General features: G+C 42.5%; 1 protein-coding gene across 2 annotated transcripts in view; it reads left to right on the top strand.

The window, feature by feature from the left end:
* The window catches only part of LOC137625906 (electron transfer flavoprotein beta subunit lysine methyltransferase-like), a 77301-nt gene that overhangs the window by 28116 nt on the left and 23177 nt on the right, over positions 1 to 26008 (top strand). Inside the window, exons 1-3 of one of the 2 annotated variants that reach the window (XM_068356882.1) lie at positions 956 to 1289; positions 5755 to 5930; positions 24576 to 24706. In XM_068356882.1, the coding sequence (XP_068212983.1) occupies positions 1143 to 1289; positions 5755 to 5930; positions 24576 to 24706 (454 nt within the window). In that variant the 5' untranslated portion in view covers positions 956 to 1142. Of the gene's footprint in view, positions 1 to 955; positions 1290 to 5754; positions 5931 to 24575; positions 24707 to 26008 lie in introns of those variants that run through there. The other variant, XM_068356881.1, reaches the window with a different exon arrangement.

Genomic DNA, 26008 nt, shown 5'->3' with positions numbered 1-26008 from the left:
AGAGATTACATAGAACTTGACAGTAATGAGGCCGTAATAGTTATGAAAATAATGTTAAATATACCAGAATTAAAAGAAAATTATAGAAATAGGAATGATAATGATAAGCTTTGTGTGTTGTGTAGGAAGGTAGAGGATACTACAGAGCATATTTTTAACTGTAATGAGTTGAGGAAATTTAGAAATAATAACATAGAAATAAGGAATTTAGAAACCCCCACTAAATAGGTTCCCCGGTCTATAGGAAAGGTCCTAGAAGTTAGAAGTAAAAGTTATGGGGTCCTTTGACTGTCCAGACAGTACTACTTTGGATCTTTCTCTCTGGTTGTGGTTCTTTCCCTTTGCCTACACATACACCGAATAGTCTGGCCTATTCTTTACAGATCCTCCTCTGTCCTCATACACCTGACAACACTGAGATTACCAAACAATTCTTTTTCTCCCAAGGGGTTAACTACTAAACCGTAATTGTTCAGTGGCCACTTTCCTCTTGGTAAGGGTAGAAGACACTCCAAAATCAAACCATTGTTCTCTAGTCTTGGGTAGTGCCATAGCCTCTGTACCATGGTGTTCCAATGTCTTGGGTCAGAGTTCTCTTGCTTGAGGGTACACTCGGGCACACTGTTCTATCTGGTTTCTCTTCCTCTTGTTTTGTTAAAGTTTTTATAGTTTCGATAGGAAATATTTATTTCACTGTTTTTGCTGTTCTTAAAATATTTTTATTTTTCCTTGTTTCCTTTCCTCGCTGGGGTACTTTCCCTGTTGGAGCCCTTGGGCTTATAGCATCCTGCTTTTTCAACTAGGGTTGTAGCTTAGCATTTGATAATAATAATAATAATAATAACTAATGATTATGAATTTTCTGGAGACTGCAGCGGTTTGCAGCTATTACGCTTCATCTAGTAGTCTGACCACAATCAGTGAATCACAGTGTTGTGGAGAGAGCAACGAGGAACCTGGTGTAAACATTCTGACTCTGTGGCAAGGCTACTGTCTGGAGAAACTGCTGTGATAATATCAGTTTTAAAACATTCATGTAAATCCTGCCATTTGTATTTAAAGGAGCGGTGAAATATAATCTTGATTTAGATGACGACAAAGAACCGAATTTTCATAGAGTCAAGCTATATTAAGGTGGATTTATGATATACCCGATTTTGGCCTCATACAAACTATCCACAAGGATGATTCGTGGATCACTGAATAAACCTAATAACTTTATCCGAGGCCTACGGCATTGCAGGTTTTCTTCAGGATGCAACAAAAAACTCTCAGATTCCACTAAAAAGGTTGGGAAACCAATACAACTTTACCAAGTTTCCTGCTATCTGATTGGTTGGACAAGATAATCCTAACCAATCAGATAGCAGGAAACTTGGGGTGAATGTTGTTCGTTTGGACAGGGTAAGATAAGAGTAGAGCAGTCTAAGGGTTATTAGGGGGGGGGAGTAAATATGTAAGGATATGGCTCATAGGTTAGGTGGAGAACATTAAGTTGGGTAATATTTAGGTAAGGTAGGTTATGTTAGGTGGGGAACATTAGGTTAGCTTAGGTAGGTTAGGTTAGGTTAGGTTAGGTGGGGAACATTAGGTTAGGTGATGTTCTTATGTTTGTAAAATGTGGGTTTTCACTGTCCCAACAAACTACAAAAGGCTCCAGAAACTTTTCCGAGCTAAAAGGGCACCGCTCTGAGTCTATGCAAATGCGCCTCATTAAAATAGATTTTTTTTTTTATAGAAGTTGTTAGGCATTTCCTAGAATTAACTAGTTTGCTTAACTACTACCTCATGTTTTAGTTTATTGTATCACAATATTTGTAGACTGATTTTACTAACATAATTTAATACAACCTGTCATGTTTTTTTATTTTTGTTATTTTCATTATTAATAATAATTATTAAATTATTAAAATAAATATTAAAATATTTGGAATGTAGAGAAGTGTTCCTGGTGCTCTCACAGGTACTGTTTTGATGCAAATGATTGGGAAAAACTTGTATTTTTTAAATTTTACAAGTTTTAAAGCTTTCAAAGCTATGACTGAAACCACAGTTTTAAAGGGAAAAAACAGGAACACAGTTTTATTATAGTTCCTTATGGAAAAAGCTTTTCTACTAAAAAGACGGGTGTTTCGTATAAAAAAAACGTGTTTTCTTTAAAAAATGACTTATTTGCACTGTATTTATAAACAAAATTATCCGTAAAATAATTATCAATGGGATAAGCGTGTGCAGCTCAGCATGTACCACTTGCCAGTACATAGGACTTGATGTTTTTCTTTTTCCCCGAGGGAAGCGCGCTCACGACGGAGCAGAAACCTTTAGATTTCTTAAAAGATATCCCCATTCTTAGACGGTCTAATGGGTTTTTGGTTTATTTGCTGTAAAAATGGTCAATTTCAGTGAAAGCACATTATTACTAGAGGAAAAACTATCTTCAAAATCTTCTGTCCTTAACTATAATTTTACCCAAGAACACTACCGAAGGTAAGGTTCCCCACCTAACCTATGACCTGTATCCTTACCTACTTGCCTGCCACCACACCTTAGACTGCTGTATGTTTAGCTTACTCTAAGATTAAGTGTCGACCCTGTTATTGCTAACCAACTGGCTTCACTCCTGGTAGGGTAACACGAACTCACAATATTTTGTAAAACTAGCTTATATATCACACAAACATGAACAACATTTTCTCATAGAAAATCGATCTGACAAGTAATAAGTTTCTGTGTGGCCGAACTAATTACGTATACTCCTATAAGCCTAGTAAAACACTATTTTTCGGCTTAGGCTAGCTAAAAGATGAGCCATAAGATATTAGTGAGGGGTAACTACCCCAATCGCTAGTTAGCGTGAGCGATGATGGTAACTTACTCAGGCACTTGCACTGAGCACCCACTTTGCTTTTGGCTCGGTAGAGTGTGGACGTTGCCACTATCTCTTGCATTAAACCTGATTTGCCATTTGTTTGTTTTACAATTAATTCTGTTTTTTCTTTCTCTTTTCAGAGTGTGCATTTCTTCTGACTGGCCTCGTGTGCCCCTGACGTGGACCTGAGGGCCACTCCTGCGGTACCTTTATGTCTGCCCTTGAGACGAATCCTCACCAACTGTGTCCGTCTTGTCAAGGGCAACTGTGAGACCAGGACAGCACTTGTCCCGAGTGTTGGGAGTAGTCTGTCTCCCAATGTTAGTGGTTTGGGCGTAGGAAAAAAAAAAAGTCTAGCAAGATTCTTCACCTTCGGGGTCTACCTCGAAGTCGAAGAAATCTCAGACTACTTCTTTCACCCCGGTCTCTCCCCGAAGCTGCTCCTAGACTGGCAGTCCTCTCTGGGGAACGACTGAGTAGCAGCGCAGCCATGTTAACCCTAAGTCCACCTGGAGGATAGAGGAACAGTACTGTTTCCCCTGGCAAAACAGTTCTGCCCTTCCCCCGGGGAGCGCCTGCTCTTTGTTTTATTTGTTGCAGATGTGGCCGTCACCGCTGAGTGTAGATGGTCCTGCATCAAAGGAAGTTCTGTTCGAACTCCTTCAGTTGGGTGGTGAGAGGAAGCGTACTTTGACTTGCTCATAGGTGAAACTTTCCCCTTTGGGTACAGCACCGGACGACCTTGGCGTTGGGGTTTGCCACTCAAACTTTTGGTCCCCTGCTGTGGCTGACGTCGAAGACTACACTTCTTATCCTGCTGAGTCTGGGGGAGAGCAAACTCCAAGGCTATGTCCTACCTTCGGGAGGTCATCTTTCTCGTCTGTAAGAGTGACTTCAGAGTAGGCTCCCTTTTCGGAGGAACCTGCTAGACGTTCCCCTTCGGGGGTTCGTCGGGGGGAGAGGTTCTTAACTTCTCCTCACCTTAGTTGTGCTCCCCCTGCGGTAAGGAGACGCCTGTTCGATCCTTCGGACCGACTCCATGAGCCTTTGGGTTACCCTTCTTATACTGAGACTTTGGGCTCTGCTTACGCTGAGTCTTCGGGCTCTTGTGACACTGAGCATTCGGGCTCTTGTGACCCCCAGGCCTTTGGGCTCTCATTATGCTGAGCCTCTGGGCTCTCATGACCCTGAGCTTTTGAGCTCTCATGACCCTGGGCCTTCAGGCTGTTCTCCCACAGTTTGAGGACCACCCGATCTTGAATAGATTCAGACTTTTTTACTCGAGTCTCATCAAACTTTTCTGGGGGATATAGCCAAGCATCTAGTGCTCTTTTCCTTTCATAAGTTCTAGCTGGCTTAAGGATGGGTTTAGCCCGAGTAATAGTTCTCGTAGGACGGTAACTTTTCCTTTGTCGTTGGGACTTTTTACAATCTTGAGACCAAAGTTATGATGTGACAATTGCAGCCACCCTATAGGAATCACCATCACTACTAGAACCAGAACTCTCTGAGACTTCAGTGGAAGTCGGACTATTATCCACAAGTCTTGGACTATTCTGAGTCTCAGTTACAGGGTCAGGATCCTTCGGTTACCAGAGAAAGTGCCTCCTAAGATAGACCGGAAGTTCAAGCCAGGCCTTTAACTGAATATGGTGAGCTTTTACCAGTTCACCATCGGGCAATCTCTGCAGCTCATAGGTGACCTTATTCTCTTGTGCCTTCGTAACACGGAATACCCCCCTCAAACCTTGGGATGAGCTTTTTCGACAGAAGGTGTCGTAACTGGTGCACCTTCTTAAAAACCAGAGAACCCTCCTTAAACGGTTTGTACCCAGGATGCCCTTCAGCCCGTGGGTCTCTCGTTTCAGCTGACAGCAACGGGATACTGTCAATATTACAAGCACCCTTCAATATGTTCTCAGCTAGAGTATAGCCAATCTCAGTGTGGTAGGAATGGTTGTAGCTGAGAACTGCCTGGGATAAGTACTGGTCCCATTTCCAAGATTCCTAAGAAATCACCCTCAGTAACTCACCGATGGTACGGTTCACCAGCTCCACTGCACCATTTCTAGAGGTTGTATACGGAGTTGTTTTCACATGTACAACGTACCACTCCATCAACTCGGTAAATTCCTGGGAAATAGACTCGGGCCGCTATCAGTCAATATCAGGACTGGAACACGTGGAGTAATAGGAAAAACTCGGTCTTCAAGTGCTTGGCATATCGTACTGCTCTTCTTATTCTCTATGGGTACTGCCGTCACACACTTGGAATAATGGAATCCTGCCTTCCTAAGATTAAGTCTCTTATTAAAGGAAAATGTTTGAGTTACATGTAAGAAATAATCAAATTTTTAAAATAATTTGTATTTTTTATAACTATAGAAATCTTAGACTTTTAAGTTGCACTGCCTTTCTCAACCACCCAGTAGATCTTAAGTTTAAGTAAAAGGTCAAATAGTATGTTGCTCCACCTGTGGGATGGGCGAGGCCTACTTCCCACCCGACAGTCAACCATGGTTTACCTTGTTAAAAAGTTTAAATGCTGTTGTAGCTTCACTGAAGTCATACTGTATTCCTAATAAAAGTCTCAGGTTTGTATAGTTAGGAAAAATATAAATTACTTTAAATATTTATGACGTTAAGACTGAAGAGGCTGCTCACTGCATTGTCAGGTAGGTGGGGCTTACCTGCCACTGTGCAGTAATTATTGCCACCTCATTACAAATTTTAACTGCCGAATTCCAGCTGCATCGAATCCTACTCTTATTAAAGGACTAAGGGTTGTATAGTAAGGAAAAATACAAATATACTTAAAAAAGATTTTGTGATGTATAATTCTCTAATATTCAGTCTATCAATTTAATTTAATTATGAATTTTCAGAACCACAGGGACCACATTATAGCTGAAACTGAGTTAAGTCGGGATCATTTAACTCCAGAGCTTCAGCTTTATCTCATTACCCAGAACTGTCGACTGTGGAGGGCGCGTCCAGAAGATTCACCCTTTTATGAACCCTTTTGGGCATTTTATTGGCCTGGTGGACAAGCACTTTCTAGGTTAGTGAATAGTAACATTGAAATAGCATCACAGGAAATTTCTATGTTTTTCATTTACAGTCCAGATTTGACCTGTAGTTTACATCTTTATAAAATTAAATTTCCCTTCATTTCAGTTATATTTTTCTAGATTGACTTAAATATGTGTTGGTTGTAATTGTATTAACATCATCTAAGAGGTCAGTTGTGTTTAAATTATGTAACCAATATTTCTTCCTTCTTGTCTATTAATTTGTTCATACACAAATTGAAACCATCACCGTTTAATAGGAGTTTGACTTCAGTGAAGCTGGAATAGCCATTAGAATTTTAAAAAGGTAGTTATTTCTTCTGGCAGGTAGTGGTTATCCTTGCCCACTCGTCAGTCACCGAGACACTTAGTATTGAATTCGGCTATAAGCAGTACAAATGTACAGGTACTGTACTTTTGCTGCCATCTCAATCTCGGCTGTTTTAATCTTTTCTCTTTCTCTACAGTTTTAGTGGAGAAGTATGTTGACATGTGGTTGTGTCCGTTGACGCATGATAAGTAGTGTGAGAGGTTTATGTCTAATCTTGCAGTTGATCCCCGCAATCTGTATTTCTTGCCGAGGGCATAACTATTCACTGTCATCCCCTTGTGATGAGTGCAGGTCATGGCCTCTTCTGTAGCGAGTTGAGTTTGCCAATAAACTGAAGAAGAAGGCTATTAGAGATTTTTCGGTATCAGCACTGGCTACGTCTAAACATGCTCAAAAAGCTCTACAGTCGAGCGTATTTTCACACAGGTTCTCCCTTCGCGACATCCCTTACTCGCCACACAGAGAACCGCATTACCTATCAAGTAAAATTACAGTCGCAATAAACACTCAAGCAGCGCGGTGATTCACATAGCCCACGCTCCTCTACACTGGGAATGCTTTGTGCCACTTGTCTATCTCTCCACCCAGCTTGTCATAGCTCTCGCTGTTCACTGTACAGTATATCCATTTACTGAAGTAAAAAATTTCAGCTTCACTATATTTGAAATAAACCAAATTTTGATTAAACTGGTGTATTTAAACTGTATTTTTCAATATTAAACTTACCCGATAATCATGTAGCTGTCAACTCCGTTGCCCGACAGAATTCTACGGGAGGGATATGCCAGCTATCACTATACTAGAAGGGGGTGTACTCACAAGCGCCACCTGTGGCCAGGTACTACAGTACTTGTTGTTGACGCCACCTCACTTTTTCCTCTGTCGTGCTTCCGGCAAGACGTTCTTGGATACGCTTATGATTTTGGAGTATTGTTCACGGTTTGGTGAAGTATTTCTCTAAAATTTGCAGCTATTCGCTATACTGGAAACTTCTATATTAGCTTAGTTAGCTTTTGGAATTAATTTGATTAATTATGGTGACGAAGAGAGTATGAACTCTCTTTCACCTTTAAATGGCCGACCCTTCCCTTAGACGGAAGTGTTGGTGTCTAAGAGAGTATAGACTCTCTTTCTTAATTTTGCTTAACAAAAGTTATAGATTTATTTTATATCTCTCCGCCTTTTATAGGCCTCTTCGATTAACTTCCTTTTATTATAAACTTATTAAAATTAATTTTTATATTTGTTTATATTCGACCTTTCCTAATAGTAGGCGGTCTTTTCTTGGTACCGAAGTTAATTAACATTGAGCCCGTCATTTCGGTTTTACCTGTTAACATATTTTGCTATTTTAATGTTTTTGAAAGAATTTCTTTGATAGTCTCGTACTGTTTTCAAAGTTGAACTAACGTTTTGTTTTGTCTCTGCAGTTGTTGACGTTCAGAACGTTCAACTTGCGCTCTATCGTCACGATAGAGAGAGAATTTTCACGGTGTCACGTTGCAGTAAGAGTAACCGTGTCTAGCGTTTTGTTCATTCTTTCTTAACTTAATGGTTTTAATTCTAATAAATTGGGAAATATTTCAGTTTTTTCCTTTAACAATAATATGTTTTAACGATATATATGATTGGGCTCTTCTCTCAGGTTCTAAGTCAAGAGAGAGAGAGAGAGAGAGAGAGAGAGAGAGAGAGATAGAGACGGAGGGAGAAAGAGGAGGATAAACGTTTCGTTCAAGCGAGTAACGTTGTTATCGTTTTTGCTCTTCTCCCTAGTCTCTTTAGGGGAAGAAGGTAAACGTTTCTAGAGTTTTTTCTTGTTCTCAAGCTTTATGCGGTGAGAGATTTTAAACGTAGTTTATTTGATCTAGTGTTTAGTCTCTTTCCAGCCACTGAATTATTTATCTTTCATTAGATTTTTCTGTTACATTGTAATTCTGTTTTCGCAATTACTAACTTTTGAGAAAGGATAGAATTGCGTGTTTCAGGTACAAACCACTTAAAGTTTCGTGTTCAGTGAAATAAGTGCAAACAGAAAATCAAAAGTGATAAGTGATTAGCGCAAAGTGTGTCAGTGTTGTTCGTGAGGGTACTTCTGTGCGTGCCAGTCGTCCTCCCAGTCCGGGACCTCTTGCAAGCTCCCAAGCCCAGGGGAGAAGCAATGTCGAAGGGCAAAAGGGTTCGGCAGGCCTTGATCGGCGCACAGAAGTATCCTCGGTGGTTGCGGGCGTGTCTTACAGAGACCGTCACTCCCACCCGCAGACGATTGAGCCCTTATTTTGCTCGTCTGCAGAAGAAATTTCAGGGAGAAAACGCTGGTCTCAGGTCTCAAGACCTCTTAAACGTAAAGTCCAGACCTATGCCAGACGTACGAAGTTAGAGTTCAACAACCCGGATGCAGTCATTGGGTTAGCTCTGACCCTCCTCAGTCATCAGGTGACTGCACACCTCCTAAGAGAGGTAAGGCGATGCCTCTACAGACCTCATCTTCTATTAAGGCTTTGCCTTAACAGACCTTATCGTCTGTTGATCCCAAGACGACTTTGCTGCAGTCCATGCAGTCGCAGCTTGCGGTCTTAATGCGTGAGTTTCAGGCTGAGGTTACCAGCGGTGTGCAGCAACCTCCGCCTCCTCCTGCGAGAGCTCCGCCTCCGCAGTCCAGTCTGCCAGGCGTACGAAGTTGAGGTTCCTCAGGCTACCTTACCGCGTTCTGAGTTGCCAGTTACCAGCGTTGTGCAGCAACCTTAACCTTCCTTAAGGCAACCTCAGCAATGGGAGCAGGAGTCTTATGCCTTACTTCCTCCGCTTCCGCTTGCGGTTCCACCAGCGAGGCAACAATCTCTTGAGGTACGACAACCTCTTCCATCAATGGGGCAGCCACCTCAGCACTCGCTGCAGCGACCACCTTAGGCTAGCACCTCAGGAACCTCAACTCGCGAGACAAGAACTGCGTTCTGCGCAGCCGCTACCTCAACTCTCGCAGCTCACACCTCAGGAACCTTAACTCGTTCCTCAGGAACCTGCTACTGCGCATCCGCAACCCTTACAGCAAGCGCAACTCTTAAGGCAGCAACCTCATACTATGAGTCAGCCACCTCAACGCATGCATCTGCCATTTTTTCCTCAACTTGAGCTTCTTCCCATTCAACTTGGGAATAACAAATGACAATAATAACACCTCATTACTTTCATAACTTGCATTTGTAATCATATACATGTATGCCTACACAAACATTATGATAATGGAGGTTATTTGTATTACTTATATAAAAATATATATGTATTCCTTGCAATATATTTTTAACAAATCGCAAAATATGGCAAAAATATCTTCTAAACAAAAATGAATCATGAGTTATGAATGTAAGGTAATATTATGTTGATATTAAACCCCATGCAAGCATGCATGAAGTAATGCAGTGTTGCCAACAGGGCGAGTTTCCCTTTCCTGAGGTGAAGTAGATTATAGTACATTTAGTGTAGCTTAATTCTACGATTATCATGCCGGCTATCAAATTCATCAACAAAACAGTCTAAATCAATTCCCTCGGCACGTGCACTTTCAATGAACGGTAATGCGATATTACTCACTCTAGCACTGGTCATGGAATTTCTGAGAAATGTTACACGCCATGCAACACGCTCTGCTTACCTTACAGCATGCTCTACATACAGCATGCTCTGCATACAGCATGCTCTGCATACAGCATGCTCTGCATACAGCATGCTCTGCATACAACATGCTCTGCATACCTTACCGCATGCTTCTCAGTCACACATCTTTGGTTGTTGCCAACTCACTAGACTGTCAAGCAGTTTCATAACGTTGCCTTCTAGTCTGCTGCTTTTGCACCAGTGAAACCCTCACTGAGAGAACTTAGCTTTTCTCGGATATGGTCCCTGTAGATGAGAAAGTGCTTTTCTCCCTCCTTCTGATATTCCCTTGAGGACTCTGTCATTTGGAGAGGAGCCTTTAGCTGCGTAGCCTCCTATGGACTTTTATTTAAGCATAACATGCTTCCAGGGAAGGTAATGGTTCCACTTCAGTCGCTAATCCCGTCTGTTACCACACCTGCTCCCATAGACCTTGAGCTGTGTTGCAAGACATGCAGTCCAAGCTTAGTCCTTGTTAGAGGATTTTTTGTTTACGGAGTCAATGTGTCACTGGGAAGACGTTCAACAACCAGCAGAAGTGACTTGTTGTGACGCAGTGCGGCAACCTCAGCAACCCGATAAGGAGTTGTCTGTACGACCCAGACAGTCTAGACAGCTTCGGGTTGTCACTGTACTTCCTCGCTTCCCCATGGTTGACAGTTCACAGACTGTGCAGCAGTACCATGATCTTGTGTCCGGCTCCGTCAGACGACTGGCTTTTAAGAGCTCCCACAAGTCGTCGCTGTCTGGAGATTCTCAAATGGACTATGGATCTGACCAAGGAACTGGGCCTCCTGGTCAATTTTGAGGAGTCTCAGCTCGTCCCATCCCAGACCATTGTCTCCTTGGGTATGGATCTTCAGAGTCGAGCTTTTCGGGCTTTTCCGTCGGCCCCAAGGATCTTCCAAGCCCTAGAATGCATCCAGAGCATGCTGAGAAGGAACCGATGCTCAGTCAGGTAGTGGATGAGTCTAACAGGGACACTTTCATCGCTGGCCCTGTTCATCGTGTTAGGGAGACTCCACCTCCCCCCCCTTCAGTATCATCTAGCTGCTCACTGGATAAAGGACATGACGCTAGAGACGGTCTCAGTTCCTGTTTCCGAAGAGAGGAGGTCTTCTCTCGCGTGGTGTAAGAACAGCTTTCTTCTCAAGGAAGTCTACCTTTGGCTGTTCAGAAACACGACCGCCGTCTCCTCTCGGACGCATCAGACACGGGCTGGGGTACGACTTTGGACGGACAAGAATGCTCGGGAACATGGAATCAGGAGCAAAGGACACTTCACATCAATTGCAAGGAGTTGTTGGCGGTTATTCTGGCCTTGATAAACTTCAAGTCCCTCCAGCTTAACAAAGTGGTGGAGGTGGACTCTGACAACACCACAGCCCTGGCTTACATCTTCAAGCAGGGAGGGACTCTTTCGTGGAAGTTGTTCTAGATCGCAAGGGACCTCCTCATCTGGTCTAAAGATCGAAAGCTCACGCTGGTAACGAGGTTCATTCAGGGCGGTATGAATGTCATGGCAGATCACCTCAGCCGGAAGGGTCAGGTCATCCCCACAGAGTGGACCCTTCTCAAGAATGTTTGCAGCAGACTTTGGGCCCTGTGGGGTCAGCCAACCATAGATCTGTTCGCTACCTCGATAACCTAGAGACTCCTGTTGTATTGTTCTCCGATTCCAGACCCAGCAGCAGTTCACGTGGATGCTTTTCTGCTGGATTGGTTCCATCTCGACCTGTATGCATTCCCGCCGTTCAAGATTGTCAACAGGGTACTTCAGAAGTTCTCCTCTCGCAAAGGGACACGGCTGACGTTGGTTGGCTCCGCTCTGGCCCGCGAGAGAATGGTTCTTAGAGGTACTGCAATGGCTGGTCGACATTCCCAGGACTCTTCCTCTAGGAGTAAACCTTCTAAGTCTACCTCACGTAAAGAAGGTACACCCAATCCTCCACGCTCTTCGTCTGACTGCCTTCAGACTTTCGAAAGACTCTCAAGAGCTAGGGGCTTTTCGAAGGAGGCAGCCAGAACGATTGCCAAAGCAAGGAGAACATCCACTCTCAGAATCTATCAGTCTCAAGGGGAAGTCTTCCGTAGCTGGTACAAGACCAATGCAGTTTCCTCAACCAGTACCACTGTAACCCAGATTGCTGACTTCCTGTTATATCTAAGGAAAGTAAGATCCCTTTCAGCTCCTACGATCAAGGGTTACAGAAGTATGTTGGCAGCGGTTTTCCGCCACAGAGGCTTGGATCTTTCCACCAACAAAGATCTACAGGACCTCCCTAGGTCTTTTGAGACCTCTAAGGAACGTCGGTTGTCCACTCCAGGCTGGAATCTAGACGTGGTCCTAAGGTTCCTTATATCATCAAGATTTGAACCTCTCCAATCAGCCTCTTTTTAGGACCTCACATTAAAAACTCTTTTCCTCGTGTGCTTGACAACAGCTAAAAGAGTAAGTGAGATCCACGCCTTCAGCAGGATCATTGTTTTCACATCTGAAACGGCTACATGTTCCTTGCAGCTCGGTTTTTGCTAAACGAGCTTCCTTCACGTCCTTGGCCTAAGTCGTTCGAGATCCCAAGCCTGTCCAACTTGGTGGGGAATGAACTGGAGAGAGTACTTTGCCCAGTTAGAGCTCTTAAGTACTATCTAAAAAGGTCTTAACCTTTACAAGGACAATCAGAAGCCTTATAGTGTGCTATCAAGAAACCTTCTTTTCCAAGTTCTAAGAACTCAGTTTCTTACTATTCAGGCTTCTGATTAGAGAAACACATTCTCATCTGAAGGAAGAAGACCTTGCTTTGCTGAAGGTAAGGACACATGAAGTGGGAGCTGTGGCTACTTCAGTGGCCTTCAAACAGAGCCATTCTCTGCAGAGTGTTATGGATGCAACCTATTGGAGAAGCAAGTCAGTGTTCGCATCATTCTATCTCAAAGATGTCCAGTCTCTTTACGAGTACTGCTACACCCTGGGACCATTCGTAGCAATGAATGCAGTAGTAGGCGAGGGCTCAGCCACTACATTCCCATAATCCCATAACCTTTTAACCTTTCTCTTGAATACTTTTTATGGGTTGTACGGTCGGCTAAGAAGCCTTCCACATCCTTGTTGATTTGGCGGGTGGTCAATTCTTTCTTGAGAAGCGCCGAGGTTAAAGGTTGTGATGAGGTCCTTTAGTATGGGTTGCAGCCCTGTATACTTTAGCACCTTTGAGTTGATTCAGCCTTCCAAGAGGAACGCTGCGCTCAGTAAGGAAGACGATCTTATTAAAGGCAGAGTAACGGTTCAAGTCGACTTCCTTACCAGGTACTTATTATTTCATTGTTATTGTGGATAACTGATTATATGAAATACGGGATACTTAGCTATCCTTTAGTCTTGTACACTGGTTTTTCACCCACCCCCCTGGGTGTGAATCAGCTACATGATTATCGGGTAAGTTTAATATTGAAAAATGTTATTTTCATTAGTAAAATAAATTTTTGAATATACTTACCCGATAATCATGATTTAATTGACCCACCCTTCCTCCCCATAGAGAACCAGTGGACCGAGGAAAAAGTGAGGTGGCGTCAACAACAAGTACTGTAGTACCTGGCCACAGGTGGCGCTTGTGAGTACACCCCCTTCTAGTATAGTGATAGCTGGCGTATCCCTCCCGTAGAATTCTGTCGGGCAACGGAGTTGACAGCTACATGATTATCGGGTAAGTATATTCAAAAATTTATTTTACTAATGAAAATAAGATTTCAGTAAGAAGTTTGCTAAATCTAGAAAACAAGTCACAAAAGGCAAGATAACTGTTTAATATACCAGAAAATGCGGAAGGTATGGCAGAAGTTTAGAAAATTAATGATTCCTATAGCAGACCTGTAAGACATACATTAAAGCATAATGGCTCACTAATTCATGTACAGTAACACCAAATTTCCAATATTATTGGGTGTAATGTTTAAACCGTGCTGGGCGGTATATCTAGCAATTGATGGTTGCTAACGGTTATATAAGCAGATGAGCAACTTGATGGAGTAATGAGAACTTTAGGTGTGGAGGAAATGCCCCCTTAAATTTTGATGAAGTAACTGGCTGCAGGGTGACAGATTGGGTTTAAGGTGATAGACAAGATGTCTTTCAGGCTTTTACTCCTGATGCCTGGCAGATGATCTTAATGGAATTAGTATGGACCAGCAAGGGTCTTTTGCCTTAGTTAGATAGGCACTGTGCATCACAAGGAATTGGCTATCCTTTGATGAATTTAGCCAATGAATCCTCTATTGATTTAGTCTGTCAAAATGACAGAACTAGGCATCATTGATGAGAGCCAGCTGAATCGATCGAAGATTGGCTAACAAACAAAAAATAAAGAGTTGTAATCAGTGGAGAAGCTTCAGAGTGGGCAGCTGCTACAAGCGAAGTACCTCAAGGTGCCGTCCTTGGACCATTGCTATTTCTGATCGACACATAGATTTAGGATTAACTAGTCGAATAGCCAAATTTGCAGACGTTACTAAATATGGCATTAATGCTGCGAACTCCGAAGACGCACAAGACTTACGAGAGGATCTAATGAAGCTAGGAGTGGTCCAGAAAATGGCAAATGCCTTTCAACTGTGAGAAATGTAAATTCATGCACACAGGTTGTAATAACCCACAATCAGATTAATCACTGCTGGGTAATGAAATAGAAAGTGTGGACCAGAAGGAAGATCTCATTATTATTATCAGCAAGGATTTGAAGTTCACCAAACAGAGCATAAAAGCTGAAAAGAAAGCACAGAAACTAATAGGCTACATAAAAAGACAATTCAAATACAGAAACAAAGACACTACTACAGCTGTACACATCACAAGTAAGACTCCAACTAGAATATAGAGTCCAATTCTGGGATCCAAGTATTCAGAAGGATATATATAGATTGGAAGTAGTACAAGCTAGGGTCACCAAACTAGTCCCAACACTAAGGCCCTTTGGATATAGATGGGTGATGGAACGTTTGAACTTACAAACTCGACAACTAAGGGGACAGTTAATAGAGGCATTCAAAATTCTTAAAGGAATAACAAATGTAGATTACAACAATCTGTTCACGCTTAGCTCAAATCAGTCCAGAGGTAACAGATACAAACTGGAATTGAAAAGATACACCTCTCAATGTGGCAATTTCTTTACATACAAAATAGAAAATACTTGGAATAGACTTCCAGCAGATGTAGTAAACAGTAACATGGTAAACTAGTTTAAGATTAAGTTAGACAAGATCACAAGAACTCTCTAAATGCTTAAAGTAAATCGCTCTACTAAAGAGCGAAGAGTCTCTCTGCGGATGGACTAAAACGTCTTTGATACATCAAAAATCCTTGTAACACACACACACACACACACACATCTCTCTCTCTCTCTCTCTCTCTCTCTCTCTCTCTCTCTCTCTCTCTCTCTCTCTCTCAAATCATAGCTTTAAATATCTGATTTCATTTTGGAAGCATTATTGCATTCTCAAAAATTCCAATTATTTAAATAGTTTATTGTGCTTTAATAAAACAGTTCTGTACTTTTGTTTTAAATTTTGGGTGTATTTTAACAATCAAAGTATTTTGGGTGCTGTGATGAGATCAGCTGATACCCATACAAATCAATAACAAAGAATATTGTTTATACTATTTCTTAACTTATTCAAAACATCTACTATATATAATTAATATATTTTACATAAGCACCCATGTGTTACAAGCTCTCATAATTTTCATATACATTTATATCTCATTACAGTATTATCTCTCTCTCTCTCTCTCTCTCTCTCTCTCTCACACACAAATGAAATCTTTGCTTCTTTGCAAAGTCTCTATTGGATACTCTCTGGTAGAGCCATAATAAATAATTTAATAATTTCCTAAGCTTTATAATCAAGCACCACAGAGCTAAAAACTATAAAATATCTTGCACCGGCAACATGAATGAAACTCCGGTTAACGTTATGCAATTCATCTGAACAGTACAAGTAAATAAAACACAAGAAATGTATTTCAAATAAAACTATTGAAATTAGTATATTGGAAAATGATGGATCAAGCAATAATTGTTTCTTTTAATAAATATGAAATATCCTTTGGTAGCATCCCTTAATAATAAGGGAGTTATTTGATCCAGAAATTGAGGTTGACATCAGGTTACTCAAGGTTGATCAGCTAATTTGAATGTAAACAACGCCTAGGATTATAATTCGCTCTATTTCTAATTATAAATATGATACAGTACTAGAATATGAATATTTCATACATTATTATTGGATACAGTTAAGTGAAACACCAATTTAATCAAAACCGGGGTTTATTTCAAATATAACTGTAATTTTTAACCACAGTAAATGCATATATAAAGTGATCCCTTGTTTATCGCGGTTAATGTGGACCGGAGACCCCCGCGATAGGTAAAAATCCATGAAGTAGGATTTGTACCCTCCCCTGTAATTTTTGTGTGTGTGGGGGTACAGGAATGTTTAAAATACTGTATTTATATATATGCTTTATATACAGTAAATTATGCTTAAATCTATTGTATTTAAAGTATAAAATCATTACAGTACAGTAATAAATCTACTAATAATATACATTAACTCTCTCGTATATTTTACTTAAATCTACAGTTTTTAATTACTGCATGAAAACCATTCTCACACACATGCACCCCCTCCCCTCTCTCTCTCTCTCTCTCTCTCTCTCTCTCTCTCTCTCAGGATATGATATTATTCACTAATGACAGTGGTATTTTCACTAATGACAGTGGTATTTTCAGCGGTAATGACGACGATAAAGGCGGTGACGATGATAAGGCTGATGACGATGAATGTGATGATGAATGATGATGTTGGTGTTACTGTACAGGTATAATGAGGCCTTTAAAGCAATTCTGGAAGCACCTAATCATCATCAGATATCAGCGCTGGGTCTTCGTCTTCTGCTTGTGAGAGGCACAGCGGCTCCCACTCCACTCGTAGATGGTCGAGATTCACCCGAAGGCTCTTCTGCTGAAGGCGCTGACGGTGTAGCTGGTTTTTTCAACTTTGTCAAGAACATGGTGGTGGGTAGTTGCTGTCGTTGCTTTTTCTTTTGTTGCAAAATACCCTTGTATAATGCCATAACCCCATAAACACGGTTGCAAAATTCGACAGCTCGAACCATGTTCTCATCGACTTCTTATGCAAAGCGTTGCAATGCCCTTGCCATGTTGCATATTTCTTGCAGGTTCTCCAGAGTAAGGCCAGTCTTATTCATCTCTTCGTCTTGCTCTTCTTCACTTGCTGACTTTGTCATTTCAAGGAGGTCTTCCTCTGTCAGCGGGTCTGAATGGGCCTCGATAAGGCTGTTCAAGTCTTCTTCCGTCATGTCAGCGAAACTTTCACCTTTAATTATGCAGGCCAGTGACACTGCCTTCTCCACTGCCGAATGATGGATTTCCTCAGGAGGGAAGCTTATGTAAGCATGAACAGCAGCAGGGCTTAATTTCTTCCAACTTGAACTAATGGTTTCTGTTTTCATTTCTTACAATGCTTACTGCAAGTTAGTCAAACATGACGCAATGTTGTACTTGCGCCAGTACTTTTTCAAGGTGAAGCCTTCTTTGTCGTCTTAATCATTGTCATCGTCGTCAACTGCCGCGATGAGGCCCTCATCGTGGCACGAGTGTAAAGTGCCTTAAATACACGAATGACCCCTTGATCCATCGGCTGTATAAGCGCTGTGATGTTAGGGGACAGAAACTCGACCTGCACCCGATCATACGGCAGGTCTGTTGCATGGCCTCCTGCACAGTCCATCAAGAGAAGGACCTTGAAAGGGAGGCCCTTCTCAGCCAGATACAGCTTTACCTCGGGAACAAAGCAGTGAATGAACCAGTCGGCTGTCAGGGCTTTAGTTATCCAGGCCTTTGCACTATTCAGCCAATAGATGAGGAGCATAGCCTCAATTTTATTTTTCAAGGCCTATAGCATTACCACACAAGTGTGACTCAGTCCTTGTGCTCCTTGTAGCCTGGTCTGTGCACTTCATCCTATAAGAGGAATGTACGTGATGGCATTCTCTTCCAAAAAAAGACCTATCTTGTCCATGATGAAAACTTATTTGTGGAGGTACTGGCCATCCTTGATCATTTTTGGAAATTCAGCCCCCACGTAACGACGAGCAGCATTGGTGTCGGTAGAGGCAGCCTCGCCATATAAAAGCACGCTTTTGAAACTTTGCGAACCAGCTTTTGCTGTTTGTAAAGCCTTGTCCTCGAGGCGGAAAATCACTCGTCATAGTGCTAGTACGCTGTGGTTCGTCAGCATTATCTTCATCGGCTTCTTCTTCTTTGTTGTCATCATCGGGCAAGATTTGATTAAAGAGAGACTTGGCTTTTGTTCTGATCATATTAGTATCCAAGCTCACATTTTTTTTCCTACAATCTGCAATCCACAAGGCTAATGCAGCTTCCATGTTAACAATTCGCTTATTATGCGGCGTTACCAAACGTTTGCTTCTTTGTTAAACGTTATTGTCGCAGTGCTGTGGATGTTTCGTTATATAGTGCAGAGTAGATACGTTCATGCTACAATGGTGTGCCACCGCGGCATAACCTCTGCCTTTCTTCAATGTATCTAAAAGTTTTACCTTTTCAATGATTGTCATTATCTTCCCCCTCCTCTTCGGCTCAATAAAGGAATCTTTCATAGGGGCATGGCGCTTAGCAAGCATTTTAATGGCTTTGCAAAAGTTAAATAAATCACAGAACACTACGAATGCGAGACCCTTGTAAGAGTACAGTACAGCTTGAACGAGAGAGTGGCGGAGCGGCGGGATACACCAAGGGAAGATGCTAGGAAAGGATGCGATAATGCGCAGCCAATCAGCTCACGGGATACAACCACTCGTGCTCTGATTCGTCGATCTAGCGCCGGTAACCAATCACATGCCTTGTCTGACTTCCAGTGGGTATAAGAGCAAACTGCTCTCCTTGTCTGGCAGCCCGGGAAGGCGTTTCTTTCGCACATCAAGATGAAACGTGGCTGCTTTCCGCAATACGGCGGTATTTTTTAATTTTTATTTTTCTATAAAAAAAAAACCCTCAATGCACTGAGTCCGTAATAGTCGAACCGCGTAGTGGCGGCGAGGGATCACTGTACACTGTACAGAGAGATAGGTAGTGGCACAAAGCACTCCTAGTGTAAAGGAGCGTGGGCTACTTGAAATAATCATGCAACGTGAATTTTATCGCGAATATGAGAATTTTTATTTAATAGGTATTTCGTTGTTCTTGGTCGTGTGAAACTGAAACCGCAAAAAAAGAACCTGCAATAAAGGAGGGCCGACTGTAATATCTGGGACTTCTCCTCTCTACGGGTTAATGAATGCATCACAACACTCAAATGGCTTTGGTCTCTGATAACTGGTGATCTCCCTTACTCTGTCATGTCCTCAAAGAACAACGGTCTCCTAGGATATAATCCTTTGAGGTTATTTTTGTAACCCTCAATTTCCTAAGGAATGGAATCTACTCATGCTTACGTGTTCGAACGACAGCACACCTGTATTTGCTTACAAGTACACTTGTCCCATCCAAGGGTGGGGAAGTCCCTTTTACCGGTAGAGCTCATCGCTTCGTTAGCTATATGCTCACGAATATTTTCATGTTCACAAGGCTATAGCTAGTCGATGGAGTTGATCCAGTCAGGGGCACAGAGGAAGTGCTTCCTCAGAGGTTGACCTTGGTCTTCTTCCTGGAGACTAAAGTTAACACACTAGCTGTGTCTCTGGTGCCCCTACCTGGTTCTGTACCCTCGGCTGCTTTGTCACTGCTTGAACGGGCAACCTTGGTACTTGTGTAAAAGCAGCTTCGATCCAGCACTCCTCAGAGTTCTCCGTCGGGATGGTTAATGCGGCCAATCCAGAACTTGACCTCAGTCTTGCTTGCTAGTGCAATGACGATGACACTTTCCCTCAACCTGAAAACGCTCGGCCTGCAGAGAGTTTGCGAAGTCTGAAGCATCAAGCTGTCCCTCTCAAAGGGGGTACCACCTCTCTAGTTCGCAAGTTAGGTCTTCTCCTGATTGGTCTCCTCTGTGCGGGCTGATGGAAAGAGTCATGAATTCGTATATGCTCCGATCTATCCTGTTGGAGCGAGGTTCATCGAAACGAGACGACTAGGTAGCACTTGGGCTGGATGCAGCTGTGATGCCTCGCTGTCAAGTTCTGCAGACTCATCTCTCTCCAACCAACATGACTCAAATAGTCCTTGTAGCAAATCCTAATGCTGGATTGCACAGGCTCACTCGCCAAAACTCTTGCGGGAGTACTAACGAGTGTCCCGCAAGTAACTTAGATGTGTTAACAGGTATCGACGCGTAAACAGGTAATCCTGGAAGCACTCGCCGACGACGATCCTCACGAACCAGTGTGTTCGCCAACGCCAGTTTGTGATCCTCATAGCAGAGTAGATCACAGTTTGGCGAGAAAGCTGTACGCACTGTCGTGTACCCATCCGCTGGTTGATGTGTGAGCGAGAGTTTCTCTTGCTGACGGCGACATACTTTATCCAGAGCTGTCACATAAACATCCAAACTTAGGCCTTACATCAACAACGCGTTATTACAACACATGGTCACAAGCAAGGGAATGCTATCTCGCTACCACCTGTTCTCCAAGGAAGGAAAGCAGAGCATGCTCGACAATAGGGGTCTCCAGGCCTCTACTGTTGACTCTTTCTTGTAGAGAAGACTCCTGGAGGCTGGAGACCAGTTATTAACTTCTCCTCTCTGAACAAGTTTGTTCAACAAACTTCATTCAGGATGGAGATGACAGACATAGTCAGACAGGCCTAGACACCAGACTAGGCAAAGTCTATCCGTCCGAGAGCAGAATAGAAAGACTAAAGAAGATGGTAAGCCCCTTCTTGCTACCAGCACATTGGTGACTCCGTCTAATAGGCCACTTATCCGCTTTGGAGCTCAAGGTGACCAATGGACAACTACGCAGTGGCAGCTTAAGTCCAGTTGGACCCAGCAAGGACCCACTGAACCTTCAGGGTCCAAGAAGCAAAAGAGAAACCTGAGGTGTTGGGCATTAGATACCAACCTCCTCAGGGGGGTTAGATCTTCTTTCCCCTTCTGGAATTGATGATCGTCACAGATGCATCAAAAGAAGGGGGTGGGGACTCTGGCCCCGTGTCCGAGCGACATCGCCACAGAGACCTCCTAGAAATGAGGGCAGCCTTTCTGGCCCTCCAACAAAAAACATCCAAAGAAGACTCTGTTTTCATTTTGACGGATGGATCCAAATCCAGCACTGGCGTTGGATGTGAGGTACAGTATGTTTTCCAAATTTTAATCAAAGTGTTAGATTACCTAATCAGGCATCCATTTTTACAGCTGAATGCCATGCTATTTTAATGGCAGTCAAGGAAATCTTTCAGCTACCTCATAAAGATTGTGTTATTTTTGCAACTCCATAAGTGTATTGATGGCAATGAACCACTTTAATTCATTGCATCCAATAATAAAAGAAATTCTTGAATGACCCTATCTACTTGGAAATAGAGGTAAGAATAATAAATTTTGGTGGGTTCCTGGTAATATTGATATAAAGTGAAATGAGAAAGCGGACTCTCTGGCAAAGGAGGCAGTTTGTAGGTCTAGAGGAAATGACTCTATGGTACCTGCAAAAGATATGTACCCCATAATTCATTCTATACTTACAGAAAATGGGTTATATTGTCAAGCCATCTCACCCAGGAACATATTTTGACATGTAAAGATCAAGAGAATTGGTTTTGTGCCAAATGAGAATTGGTCACACCAGTTTGACGCACAGCTTTTTGATGAGTGGAGAACATCAGCCATTCTGTGACTAATGCCTGGTACCATTGACTGTTAAGCGGTATTAGTTGAGTGTCCAAGTTACTTGACCAAGAGATTGCACCAATTTCATAATTACATGGATATCAGTGGCATTTATGTGCTATTTCAAGTTTTCAGACCTGAATGCAATGTTGATTGCCATTTTAAGTTTATTGCGGAGACTAGTTTACTTAATAAGATTTAATCATGATTTGAAATAAATATATAATAATTGTTAACTAAATTTGTTGGCATCAATGACCATTGCTGTTATAATGCCAAATAATATCTCAGAATCAGTCAATCAGCTCTTGTCGGATCACTCCATGGTATTGATGAGCAACGACACTACGGTAGTGACATATATAAACAAACAATAAGGTACCTTTTCACAGCACCTATGCACCTGGGGAGATACTAAAATGGTCAGAAGACAACTCAGTGTTCCTATCAGCTTGCATCATCCCAGGCAAGAGGAATGTGCTCGCAGGCAACCTGAGCAGAGCGACTGGGATAGTGGGCTCCGAGTGGTCTTTGAATCATCAAGTAGTCAACAGAGTCCTGACTTTGTGGGGTTCCCTGATGGTGGATCTGTTTGTAACATCACTGAACAACAAGCTCCCGCTGTACTGTTCTCCAATGCTGGATCCCCAAGCACTTTGGCAAGATGCTTTTCAACAACAGTGGGACAGCATAGATGTCTATAAGTTTCTCCCTGTTTTGCCTAATGAGAAGACTACTCAACAAGGTAAGAGCATCCAGCAGCCTATCAATGACCCTTGTAGCTCTGCTATGGTACCATGTAGAATGGTTCCCGGACCTTCTACATCTTCTCACAGAGTTCACGAGAGAACGCCCTCCACGCCACGATCTACTCTGACACCCACACGTAAAGATTTATAACAAAGCCGTAGAATCCCTACGTCTTTACGCCTAGAGCTTGTAAAGAGAGAGAGGTTGCGAAAGGATGTCTTATTACCTCTGGGAATCTTCATCGGCAGTATACCAGGCAAAGTGGGCAGTCTTCTGTGGTTGTTCTCGTGGAAGGAGCATCTCTTCTCTCAAAGCCACTATCCCAGTGATAGCGGGTATCTCCTGTACCTTCGAAAAGGAAGACTCCTCTCAGTCTCGGCATTGAGAGGGTATCGCTAAGCCTTAAGCCTTGCATTTAGACTGAAAGGAGTTAATATTTCCTGATCGTTGAAATGCTGGAAGTTAGACCACCTCCAAAGGAAATTAGTTTGTATACGAGTACTATGATTGCTCAAAGGAGCTCCGTACTAACTGTTACGTCGGGCATCAGATCTTCATTCAACTCCTAAAGCGGTGTTCCTGCTAGCTCGGGCCTCAGCCAAGGCAGTAAGCAAACTTCATGGTCTTTCCTACGACATCTTCCATTTAAGGTGATTGGAACAGATAATGCTCAGCTTCGTCCCTGAGTTTATCGCCAAGACCCATAATGCGGCAGTAGTGGACCTTTGATTTGGGCCTTTCCAGATTGAGAGTCTCTATAACGTAACCGACAACCCAGATCAATTGCTACCATGCCCAGTGAGGGCTCTTAGGTGTTACCTCAAATGACCTTCAGGAGCTTGTACCCGATTGAGCAGATTGTTTGTTAGCACAGGGAAGGTTAAAAGGAAAATGACAAAGAATACGAGCTCAGCATGGATTCGCGAGGTCGTAGACTTAGCCTTAAATCCAGATTCTCTTCCGCAGACGCGGAAACCTAGAACTTACAACGTTAGGGGCATTAATACGTCCCTAGCATTCAAGAAAATTACTCTGTGGTGCAGGTTCTTCAAGCAGACGTTTGGAAGTGTCAGACGACCTTCAACCCCCCATTACCTGCAAGACGTAACCCTCTGGAACATAGAGACATTCTCCATCGGACCTGTGGTGGCTGCACAACAAACGGTTTAAACACCTCAAACTTCTTAATGGACAAGTAGCAGATGGTGGAGGGCAGACGTTACCCCAGATTAAGTCTAGGATTAATGATAGGAGGGACTGGCATCTTCTTTCTTTCATTTTCCCCCTCGCTTGGGGCACAGCACCTATGCTACACTGCAAGCTGACCTCCGCTGTCTGCAGGTTATGCCATTTCTCTTGTGTAACCGACTAGAGGAGAGATGGGAATTGGGCAATGTCCATTGGTTTGTTCAAGGAAGTCCTAGGATTCTAAGAATGCCTACCTGGTCAAGTCAGAGTGCTTAGTTATCACACAATCATACTGGTTGATAATGCTTGCACATGCACGGAAGTGTAGCTAGGTGTCAGGGTGATTCCTCTATATCTATAAATTTACACCCCGGGTCAAAAACCATGAAGTTAGTTAAGACTAACACTCACCTTAGGGTGAGTCTTCCCTAATAAAAATCAAAAGGGTTTGTAATAAGGATGAAACAAATGAAAAATTTAGTCATTTTTATTTTTCCTAATCATACAAACCTTGAGCTTTTAATACAAATTTGTCACGTCAGCACCTATCCCCCTGCAAGTCCTACCTGCAATCAAAAGCGACGATAAAACACAGGCGTGTGTGTGAGCATGGTAGCCAGTACTACCCTCTACCCCCCCAACTAACTAGCGGTGCGGTTGTTATACCTCGCTAAAATTCTTAGGGCTAGTCTTCCAGCTTCTCCAAAAGTATACTCCCAAATAAAGAGCTCAAGGTTTGTATTTTTAGGAAAATACAAATTACTTTAAAATTTGTCCTTTTAAAGTTGTTTTGTACTCATGTTACATGCATAAAGTATCTAAGGCCATTTGTTCTCGTGTTTTTCAGGTACCTATTTGATAATAGAGATGCTGTAAAAGGAAGAAAAATACTTGATTTTGGCACAGGCTGTGGGGCAAGTGGACTAGCAGCAAAGATATCTGGAGCAGGGCATGTTACTTTTAATGACATTGATCCTAGTAAGGCAAAATGTATAAAGCAGTAGCATTTTGTTCCTACATATATACAAATATTTTGTTGTTTAAGATAGGGAATGTCTTTAGTGTAAGTTGAGTTTTTCAACAAAATAAATATTTAATGACAGGTAGTGGACGTTGGTGAATAGCCCCGCCTACCTTCCTATCGGTGACACACTCGTTTCATCTTTGGCAGCAATGAGTACAGACATACTGTTGTGATCTATCCAAAGGCTTTGATCTGCAGTATTTAATTTTCTTTCAGAATTAAATGGTCAATAGATCGATTCATCATGGATATGAAACAAGAGTTGTGTAAGTGTGGGGTAAAGTGTGGACTTTGCAACTGGTTTACGGTAGGACCAGTGGTAGTTCCACACACTGTGTACACTTTTATGTAGTGGGTATGACTGTTTACAAGCATCACTATTTTCCGAGTGCAGATTGTTGCCTTCCATTTTGTGGCAGGCTTATGCTTTGAGGAGGAAGTAGTTTTGTCTTCTCCGGTGTCATCCTTGGCAATTCCTAAGATAATGCTGAACAAGCTTTATAGCTTCTTCTCTCCTCATCAAGTTCACCTATTGCTGAGGCTTCTGTGATTACAGCACTGGTTTAGATTGCTTGGTAGTATGCAGCAGTAACAGGGAGAACTCTGATCTGCATCAGTGAGATATGTTTTTGTGAGGGAAATGGTCAGATATGTAAGAGTTGAGCGTGATTCACTGGTCTGATATCCTCTTTTAGTAATAATGATTTGAGGGAGTCGGTAACTAACACTACTTTAGCACCCTTGTCCCAGTGCCAATAGATTGAGTGCTGACCCGAGTGAATGGAGGTGTGATGTCAGTGATACCAGGCTGATCCCCGTCAACCTTATGCCCATTATCCCCGTGCCTTTCGCCTCAGTACCTTTCACCCTTGCCCTTATGCTCATTTTCATGATGAAGGAGTAGGTTTCCAGGAGTCTGCCAAACCCTCTACCCACGCAAGGTATGAGGGTAATCATAATTCTTTTACCCACAGGTACCAGACCTTGGCCTGATACCAACAGAAGCAAAGGACGCTGAGACAGAATCTTCTGTGATTGACTTAGTTGCACTCATTCGGGATTGCTATAAACTAGGTGAGGCGACCACGGCACCGTTTTCAGGTACGATCTTGGTCATCGATTGATGCCCTTTAAAGATTGAGTTCTTTTTTGGAGCTACCATCCCTCTTAATGAGTTAATGCTTCGACTTAGTCATTTGGCTTTAACACAAAATAGTGTCATTTCTGTGTTGAAGCCTTGTGATGGAGAAGAGGGC

This window comes from Palaemon carinicauda, chromosome 33 (assembly GCF_036898095.1).
Source record: "Palaemon carinicauda isolate YSFRI2023 chromosome 33, ASM3689809v2, whole genome shotgun sequence".
Taxonomy (NCBI): Eukaryota; Metazoa; Arthropoda; class Malacostraca; order Decapoda; family Palaemonidae; genus Palaemon; species Palaemon carinicauda.
This window is presented reverse-complemented; position numbering and strand designations above follow the sequence as displayed.